This window comes from Triticum aestivum, chromosome 7D (assembly GCF_018294505.1).
Source record: "Triticum aestivum cultivar Chinese Spring chromosome 7D, IWGSC CS RefSeq v2.1, whole genome shotgun sequence".
Classification (NCBI taxonomy): Eukaryota; Viridiplantae; Streptophyta; class Magnoliopsida; order Poales; family Poaceae; genus Triticum; species Triticum aestivum.
This window is the reverse complement of record NC_057814.1, coordinates 86,467,559-86,477,965: the sequence shown is the minus strand read 5'-3', so window position 1 is coordinate 86,477,965 and position 10,407 is coordinate 86,467,559. Positions and strand designations below refer to the sequence as shown.

At 40.6% G+C, this 10,407-nt stretch overlaps 1 protein-coding gene across 1 annotated transcript; it reads left to right on the top strand.

Annotated features, from left to right (window-relative positions):
- The first annotated feature begins 5,232 nt into the window (after window positions 1-5,232).
- On the top strand, window positions 5,233-10,129 carry LOC123165364 (AT-hook motif nuclear-localized protein 4-like). The gene is made up of 5 exons (XM_044582995.1): window positions 5,233-7,382; window positions 7,539-7,591; window positions 8,511-8,639; window positions 8,932-9,093; window positions 9,788-10,129. The coding sequence occupies exons 1-5, from the start codon at window positions 7,256-7,258 to the stop codon at window positions 9,920-9,922; spliced, it is 606 nt and encodes a 201-aa protein (XP_044438930.1). The 5' UTR covers window positions 5,233-7,255; the 3' UTR covers window positions 9,923-10,129.
- Window positions 10,130-10,407: the final 278 nt, after the last annotated feature.

The following is a 10,407-nucleotide window of genomic DNA, read 5'->3' as shown; positions in this document are numbered from 1 at the left end:
GGTTTGGTGACCAAATGTTGTTCGGAGTCCCGGATGTGATGACAGACATGACAAGGAGCTCCGGAATGGTTCAGAGGTAAAGATTGATATATAGGACGATACTATTTGGTATCCGGAATAGTTTCAGAATGCACCGGGAAGTTATCGGAATGCAGGAAGGGGTTCCGGAGGCACCGGGAGAGTATTGGGCCTTAGTGGGCCAAGTGGAAGGGAACACACCAGCCCACATGGGCTGGTGCTCCCCCTTTAGGGCAGCCACACCTAATACATGGTAAAGGGGGGGCGCCACCCCTCTTACCATATCCCGGAGAAGGGAGGAAGGAAAGAAGGGGGTGCCATTATTTGGCAAGGGGGGCACCAAAGGGAGGAGCCCTAGGGTTGTCGCCACACCTGTTGGGGCGCCCTAGGGGATGCCTCCTCCCCTCCCACACCTATATATATGTAGGGAGGGGTGCCACACAATACACAATGTATTCTACACCGTGTGTCGGCACCCCTCAGCCTCTAGTTTACTCCTCCGCTCTATATCGTCGCAATGCTTAGGCGAAGCCATGCGGGATTACTTCACCACCACCGTCACCACTCCGTTATGCTGACGGAACTCATCTACTACCTTGCCCCGCTTGCTGGATTAAGATGGCGAGGACAACACCGAGCTGAACGTGTGTAGAAGCGGAGGTGACGTGTGTTCGGTACTTGATCGGGCGGATCGTGAAGGTGTACGACTACATCAACCACGTTGTATAAACGCTTCCGCTTATGGTCTACGAGGGTACGTAGACACACTCTCCCCCTCGTTGCTATGCATCTCCATGGATAGATCATTGCGTGTGCGTAGAAAAAAAAATGTTTTCCATGCAATGATTCCCAACACTTCTGTTGACATTTCGGCCTCGACCCCTTTATAAAAGTTGTTCAAGTGGACGAGAGGCCTCGGTTTTCATGCCATACGACCGCGCATGTAAGCAGTAACGGTCGCATGGAACATCGTCTTTTGCACCGTCTCTTCTAGTGCGCCTCCTCCTGATTTCTTCTATCTCCTCATTCACTCATTTCCATGTTCTCACTTGATTTCATCCATATTTAGCCCATTTCCTCTGGAAACATGATAAAGAGAGGATTCGTGGAATCTAGTCATTAGTAGCAATATCAGAGCGAATCTCGGTTTAAACAAAGGGTAGATGAGTGTAAAAATATCATCACTCATCAGGTATCCATCATCGTATAGCCAGACACAATGTGATAACCATAGGGACGCCAGAACGAGAAAAGAGAACAAAACTGGTAATAAGGTAACTGCCATAATGAACAAGTTGTTTCACGGGAATGCCATTAAATCTCACCTCGGGTATTTTTAACATATCGCGAAACAACAGGAACAACATTCAATAACTACAAGTTCAAGTTCACTTGAATATTTATTCGTGTAGGTACAGGGATCAATATGGATGTCCACGGTTCCTCTATTGATCATTGATTAGAAAGTGTTCCGGTCATGTTTATACTTCACCAAACCTACAAGGTCACACACTTAAGGTTCATCTATCTGCTAATTACTAGACAGGGAGTCTAAGAGGAAGAAACCGGAAAATTTTCGCAGACAACCAAAAAGTTTAGGAGGGATAACCAGAAATGTTTTGGAGTAAAATCATCGTACCAAAAATGTTTCAGAACGCGTCTAGAATTATTAAGGGGGAGTCGAAAATGTTCTAAACCTTCGAGAACTTTTCCAGAGATAATGGTCACAGAAAAATCTTGTCCCGGTGTGAGGGGACAAGATCCCACGAATCATGTGATGATGATGCAGGCAACACTATTAGGGTACAGCCCCTTTTTGGTGGCTTTTTGTAAAGCCACTGATGACCCACAAGTATAGGGGATCAATAGTAGTCCTTTCGATGAGTAAGAGTGTCGAACCCAACGAGAAGCAGAAGGAAATGATAAGCGGTTTTCAGCAAGGTATTCTGTGCAAGTACTGAAAGTAGCGGTAACAAATAGTTTTATAGTAAGGTAATTCGTAACAAGTAGCAAGTAACAATAGTATCAAAGGTGGAGCAAGATGGCCCAATCCTTTTTATTGTAAATGACAGACCAAAAAGTTCTCTTATATATAGCAAAGCGTTCTCGAGGACACACGGGAATTGTCGTCTAGTCATGTTCATCATGTTTAGTTGATTTGCGTTTGCTACTTTGATAATTTGATATGTGGGTGGACCAATGCTAGGGTGTTGTTCTTACTTGAACAAGCAAACCTCTTATGATTACCCCGCCTCGCAAGCATCCACAACTATGAAAAAAGAATTAAGATAAATCTAACCATAGCATAAAACATATTGATCCAAATCAGCCCCTTACGGAATAGCGCACAAACTAGGGTTTAAGCTTCTATCATTCTCGTGACCCATCATCTACTTATTACTCCATAATGCCTTACCTTAGGCCCAAGTATGGTGAAGTGTCATGTAGTCGATGTTCACATGACACCATTAAAGGAAGAACAACATACACATCATCAAAATATCGAACGAATACCAAATTCACATGATTACTTATGAAAAGACTTCTCCCATGTCCTGAAGAACAAAAATAACTACTCACAAATCATATTCATGTTCAAGATCAGAGGGGTATTGAATATCATTAAGGATCTGAACATATGATCTTCCACCAAATAAACCAACTAGCATCAACTACGAGTTGTAATCAACACTACTAGCAACCCACATGTACCAATGTAAGGTTTTGAGACAAAGATTGAATACAAGAGATGAACTAGGGTTTGAGAGTAGATGGTGTTGGTGAAGATGTTGATGAAGATTGGTCCTCCCACGATGAGAGGATCGTTGGTGATGTCGATGGCTTCGATTTCCCCCTCACAGAGGGAAGTATCCCCGACGAAATCGCTCCACCGGAGGGCAAAAGTGCTCCTACCCAAGTTCCGCCTCGAGACGGCGGCACTTCATCCCGAAAGTCCTCCTCTTATTTTTTAGGGAAAATGACTTCATATAGCAGAAGGAGGGGGCCAGAGGCCGGCTGTGGGCCCCATAGGGCGTCAGGGCGTGCCCAGGGGGTGGTCGCGCCCTGTCGCCTTGTGGGTAGTAGGTGGCCCCTATGTTATTTCTTTGCTCCAGTATTTTTTTATATTCAATAAAAAAATCTCCGTGAAGTTTCAGGCCAATTGGAGCTCCGTAGAATAACTATCTCTGTTGTAGCTCTTTTAGGTCCAGAATTCTAGCTACATGTAATTTCCATGTCCATGTAAATCTTGCAAATTAAGAGAGCAAAGGCATTAGAATTGCATCATAAAGTGAAATAATGACCAAAACATTATAAATAACAGTAGGGAAACATGATGCAAAATGGACGTATCGACTCCCCAAGCTTAGACCTCATTGTCCTCAAGCGAAAGCCGAAATTGATAATCATCATGACCATATGTTTACAGAGAGAGGTGTCGATAAAACAAAATACGGACCTGAAAGCATCATGATCATTATCATAACAACAGTATATCATCGTAAAACTTCTCATGATCGAGTAACAATTCATTCACAACATAAAGTTTGTACCATAAACTTCGTTGAAAACTAACAAACTATGATCTCAGTCATTGAAACAATTGCAATTATATTATCAGAAAGAGTCTATGTAAGAGCTTTGATTAGCAAGTTCACATGCTCAAATATCATTTAGTCTTCTACAATTGCCGGCACTCACGACATATTTATTGAACAAAAGTTTTAGCCAGACACATAGGAAGATGGCGGTTTATAGTTTCACCTTCCAACTCATTTACCTCGAGGGTAATGTCAATAGTAATAAATCATGATCACCTACATCCAACTAGATATATGTGCCTGGATCTTTCCCCATCACATGACGCTTGCCAAGAGAAAAAATAAAAATGGAATAGAGATGAACGGTATTGACTCTTGCATAACAGAAAAGTAAAAGATATGACCTTTGCAGCGGAAGTAGAGGTTGTCATGTGCTTTTTATTTTTTGATGTGCAAGCTCTTAATGTAAATGAACGTCACTTTATATTGCACGTTGTGATAGCAACATTTATTATGTAGTCCGCCGCTTTTATTTCTTTACCATCAGCAGATCGTACAAAGCTTATTTTCCCTTACGATAAAAGATCATACGTATTTAGGAGCAATTTTTATTATCTTTTGCACCGATGATAACTTACTTGAAGGATCTTATTCAATCCATAGGTAGATATAGTGGACTCTCATGGCAATAAACTAGGTTCAGGGGATTTTGGATGCACAAGTAGTATCTCTATTAGTACGAATTTTGGCTAGCAAAAGATTATGAGCAAGCACAACATGTTACAGGATACGTGACAATATAACTTCTATGTGAATATAAGCAAACGAAACTCATTATGTTGTCTTCATTGTCCAATGTCAACTATTTGATCACGCATAGAATATTTAATGAGGGAGAACTCATTCGTTGGAACTTGGTTGTAAAGCTCTCATCAAGGATATATAAGAGAGCCAGGTTCATCTACTCCTTAGAAAGTTTCAACATTCTAAAACCTAGAGAAAATTAACTTATTAATAATTCATAACATTTCAAATTTTGGAATTTTTTGGGATGTTACATTTTCTCAACAACTTATAACAACTCTACATGTTTGATTTAGCTCTCAAATGAGTTTAATAGAGAGATTCCGAAGTCTTTCAAAGAACGTTGATTGTCCCATTCGAAATGGTAAACTCTTGGTGATGAAATGAAAAACTTACCATATCACATCTATCTTAACAAAATATAACACTCCAACCATTGCCATCCAAAGAAAAATAGTGTGGACTAGTTTCACTAGATCGCCCATCCCGCAATTATTATCTTATACTCCCCTCCTAGTCTACAACCCCCACCATCATCGTCCACTTCTAATGGTTGGGTCATATGTTCCCTAGGATCGTAAAGCTTATCATGCATATGACGCAAGCTGGACCAGACTACCTATCAAAAAATTAAAAGAAGAACTCATGTCAGATTCCACCTTACTGCCATGTCATACCGTTTTCTCAACAATGTAGCCGACACAAAATTCTTCATCGCCTTATTCTAGGTGGGGCCACCGCATACCAAGTATTATAAAAGACTCGCCGCTTCCCTCAACCCTAAATGTTCCCTCAAAACTCCCCCCCCCCCGCCGCCGCCGCCCCTAATGTCTCGCCACAAACCTCCTGTTCTCCCCTTTCAATCTCGACTCCGACACCACCTCCATCCCTATCTAAGTTCCGATGAAGTCACTTCTTCCTTGCATCTCAAAAGAATCCACTCTCCTAGTTTAACTATGTCAGTACAACGTAGATCCACCCGTCACAATGGTTGCAAGCACAAGGTGGACAACCACATAAAAATTGTCTCTGCAATCAAATTGTTGAGTTCAAGGCGGGCAAGCGCATGGTGGATCAACTCGTTGATGATTAGATATTTGATTCCAAGATTGCTAATCTCATGGCAGATCATCTCACCAATGATCATATTACGGAATTAACGAAGGGTGTCACCTCCAATCTCTTCGGCAACACTATAAACTTGGTGAGATCCTTACTCTTTTGCATCTCTTTATTTGTATTGTGGAATATTGCAACGACCTGTCATGGAGGTAGTGAAGAGTAAGGTCATTAATGAAGCATAAGCGGAATAGGCCGATGGAGTAGTTTTTTTCTAGCATTAGAACACCTACTCGATCCAATTCTTATGTTTTCGGGTCTTTATTTCACTCTCTCCCCTTCAATCTAGAAAATTCGGTTGAAAACCTGAGTCCCCCCCCCCCCACTCGCGCGTCCACCGCTCCCACGATGGGTGGGGCAAACATGCTTCTCTAGTGTTTAATAATCTTTCCCCGGTTCTTCTTTGCCATGGTGACTTCAAAGATCTGGTGGCCTAGTGGGCTCATCGTTCTGTTAGGCAGCGATATTTGTTTTTCAGTTTGTTGATGGAAGTTGTTGCCTCTCGGAGGCAAGCAACCGAGAGGAAAACAATAGTGGCTTTGGAGCGATGGTGGTTCAAAGTTGGCGGATCTAGCGTTCTTCTAGAATATCATTGAGCTGATATATAGACAGAGCTAAGCCCAAGTCAACACGGGATTATTCCACAACCAATGTGCCTCACTACTTGCAACGTGTGTATTCTTCGCCTTTGAAATCCTCTCTAGCGATGGCACTTCCTTAGTTTCGGCAGTGGAGGCTTGGCTTCTCTTCCAATGAGCACCTTGATGGTGATTGAGGTTGGTGGCAGACCATGGTTGTGGACTTGTGGTGTGTGCAACGACCCCTAAAGCACCTGACATTATTTTTCTATTTTGTGGGGGCTTTCCTGGAAAAAAAATCCAATTCGCATGCCTTCTCTCGGTCTCTAGTAGTCTTTAGTGTGTTTTTGTGTGCACTTGTTAGTTGGTAATGAAGATGCACGATTACTATGAAAAATTCTGATCATTCCGAACCTAAATCATGTCATGTATAAAGTCGGCTTGAGAGGATGGTAAACCCACCCCTCTAACGTATCATTCACGCATTGTAAATCCAAACATGGCCCACTTGAAAAGATAGCAATTGGTAGACTCGAGCGGAGGAATGCCCATAAAAATCCAAAGTCCATAACAACAATTAAAAATCCAAAAATGTCATAATAATAAATGAAAATCCAAATTTGGCATAATAATAAATGAAAGGTCCAAAGATCGCACAACATAAATGAAATTCAAAAAATGGCATAGCAATAAATCAAATCCCAAAGATAGCAAGTAATAAATGAAAATCTAAATATGGCAAACAATGAATGAGAATCCAAAGATAGGGGTTATCTTTGGATTTTCATTTATTGTTTTCCATCTTTGGGATTTCATTTAGTACTGATGTGCCATCTTTGGAGTTTTCATTAATTGTTTGGTCAACTTTAGATTTTTCATTTGTAGTTCTGCCATGGATTCTTTTGAAAATCCGTGAAATAGGAAGAAAATAACCTAGCTCATCATCTGAAGTTCTGAACACATCCACAGTGACCAATCAAGAAATTTCCAAAAAATACTTCCTCTTAGAACCAAAAGGAAGCAAGTAATTAATGAATCTAATGCACCCCAAAGAATACCCACGTCAAAATCGCATCCCACCCACTGCCCTATAAAAAGCCCTGGGTTTGTGCATTTTCAGGCATCGAGTTACCAGTAAAACAAGCGAGGGTTTCTTCTGTTTGTGTCAGTGTGTGTGTGTGTTGTGCTCGTGAGGCAATGGAAGGAGGAGGAGCCATCCCGGCGGGTGCGGGCAAGGCGGCCTATGGCGCTGGACCGCCCAAGAGTCCACTTCATCCACAGCCACAGCCCACCCTCGGCGCCCGCCTGGCCGATGCTGAACTTGGTAGCTCTTCCTACTCCTTCTAGGATGTTTGTTTATTTCAGATCATGTAGTACTGTTTATAGGCGCATGCACATGAGTGCTATCATCAGTTCGCCAGCATTAATTACAATATATTTCCCAAAAAAACTAATTCGAAATGGATTTTTTATCTGGCAGAGCCATGTGCGGCTGAAATAGTTCCTCAAATCATCATAGTTCAAGGTGGACAGGTAAATTTTCCTACTCTTATAGTGCTCCTAGAGACATTCAGTGCTCTATTAATATTTCCTTGTAGTATCTGAATACTAGATATTAGAATGTCCAATTGAAGTGGTCCCTTTTAGAAAAAAATAAAGTTTATTTTGTGGATGTATTTAGTGTTAAATATTAGAAAAAAAATTGAGCAAAGTTACCTCTACTTAACGATATGTGTGGTGTACATATGTACATTGAAATGACTTGCACTTGATATACTCTCTTCGTTTCTTTCTACTCTGCATATAAGATTTGGTCAAAGTCAAACTTTAGAAAGTTTGACTAACTTCGTAGAAAAAAGTATCAACATCTACAATACTAAAATTATATGTTATGAAAATTAATTTATCATGCATCTAATAATATTGATTTCATAGTGTGAATGTTGATATATTTTCCTAGAAAGCTAGTCAAATTTTATAAAGTTTGACTTTGACCAAATCTTATATGCAAACTAAAAAAACGGAGGGAGTATTTTTTTAAAGCAGGAGGGACGTTTTGGCTCGGGGCAGATGGGATGTAAACGGATCGGATCGGATTAGTAATGATTTCCCCATATCCTTTACCATATTTATTTTTCGGGTTCAAAGCAGAGTGGATAACGACCGGATCCGGATCGGACTCGGACTAGAAACGGAGAAAAAATATCGGGATAGCAATGCTTATTTGGTATAAAATTTGGAGATAAAATTTGGCTCTTTCTTGATTTATTATTCAGCACGTTTTTTCAACCGGTTATGTCTATATCCATCCTACAATATGTTGAAGAGAGCTTGGTGTTGTCCCTCTCTTTTCTCCTTTTTTATCGCCCTTCGCATCTTTTCCATAAGTTCTCTATTCCACCCCATATTATGCATGTATTGTAAAATTCTAATAAGGAACTCATGGTTTCAGGATGTAGCAATGGAAGTCAAGTCGTATGGTGGGAATGGTTGGGCAGTTTTTATCATGTCTGCCGAGGGCGCCGTATCCAATGTGACACTGCATCAACCAGCTTCTCCGCTTGAAACAGTTATCCATAAGGTTTGCTCTATTGTTTTAGCTTGAATCTGTACACTAGAAACCCTTTTTTCTGGTATGTTTTCAAAATAAAAGTTCAGCTCCAACCAAATTAAGAGAATTATAAAAGCAAAATGAGATGTGAGATAGCAATTAGAGAGATTGTCTAATTGTTTCCTTTACCACCATAGAGAATATCGCGAGGGAAACATAGCGTTTTGTAGTTCTGGTCTTCTAAAAATGAAATATCGTTGTTTGGCCTCTAGATTTGTTACCAACTCTAAAAAATATCTAATCCTTAGCATGTAATATGCAGGGTTGTTTTGACATTGTCTCTATGACCGGCTCGTATCTGCCGTCCAAAACTGATGGAGTGAGCTCTCTAAAGGGTGGGTTCGCCATTTCGCTTGTCGGTGCTGATGGCCGCATCTTCGGCGGTGGGTTAGCAGGACCTCTGATTGCAGCATCACCTGTTCAGGTTACCATCTTTCACTTGTATCTTGCTCCATATATACCAATAGCATATTACCGAAAGACCAACTAAGATCTTTGTTCCATACTAGTAAATGTGTACGTGCAACGCATGTTGATATTAGGTAATATATTAATTACATGTAAATATTAGGTAGGATATTATTTACTCCATCCGTTCCAAAATAGATGACTCAACTTTGTACTAACTATAGTACAAAGTTGAGTCATCTATTTTGGAACGGAGGGAGTACGTATTAATTATGTGATTAGCATTAGCAATAATATTTGGTATGATATAAACTGCACACTAAACGTGTTGAGCGCTCACCATTGGAGCAGCCTGAGTCGTTGGATTGACCTGATTTGATGGCCGGGATTTGTTGGATCTGCCCCTTTGGGTCTTTTGATATTGGTATAGATATACCAATAGCTTCCATTGTATCTTGCTCTGTTTGTTTTAAGTATTTATTAAGTCTATATGTGCTTCCTACATTTTGAAATAAAATGCCTGCTGCAAATGATTTACATTGTATACAAAATTACAAATTAATACTCCTGCTGAAAATCATGAAGTGCTTCTTTTTATGGTACATAGCTTGTTTGGGAAATAGCATCGTTTCACGGAAACGCACATATATTGCAGTTGAGAACCTTGTGCTTTCTCCTAACGGTTTGCATTTTGTTGTACTGATGCGCAGGTGGTCATTGGAAGGTTTGCAGCTGGTGAAAAAGAGGAGACCAAACAGGATGTGGCCAGTGGAACTCCAGGTGCTACTGAACCGAGTGATTCTCCGAGTGGATCCTCCAGTGATCCAGGAAGCCCATCAAACTAGAGTGCGCTCGCACATTCAACTCCAGCTTCCAAATTCCAGATGCCAGCCAGCTTAAATTCCTAGCTTTCCGTTCCTACTATTATTTCCAAATGCTTAGCTTTCAGCTCGTACTTGTTGAACTTTTCAGTCTTGTTATATGATGTATGGCCCCTGGATGTGGTCAAGTTATGTTTTTGTACCTGGATTATGCTTCCTGATATTATTATAGTTATTATGAAATGTTTCATTGTCGTATTGCGGACGTCTGATGAGTATCGGTTCTGAAATGCTTAGGTAACTCCTACACATCTGATGTGTATCAGTTTTGAAATGCTTAGATAACTCCTAGCTCCAAACGCTTAGCTTTTTCAGTATCAATTGCAAGTAGCAACTGTTAACTGCTCATAAGTCAAGAGAAACTATCTCGTGGAAACGATCTCTCAAAAATTCTGAAAAAAAATATACAGTGTGTTGGACAGTTTGATGTTCTGCAAACATGTAAAATT

Coding starts and splice junctions, on each gene's coding strand:
- LOC123165364 (XM_044582995.1), top strand. CDS start 7,256: ATGGAAGGAGGAGGAGCCATCCCGGCGGGTGCGGGCAAGGCGGCCTAT. Junction 8,640..8,931: donor TTGAAACAGTTATCCATAAG/GTTTGCTCTATT, acceptor TGTAATATGCAG/GGTTGTTTTGACATTGTCTC. Junction 9,094..9,787: donor TTGCAGCATCACCTGTTCAG/GTTACCATCTTT, acceptor ACTGATGCGCAG/GTGGTCATTGGAAGGTTTGC.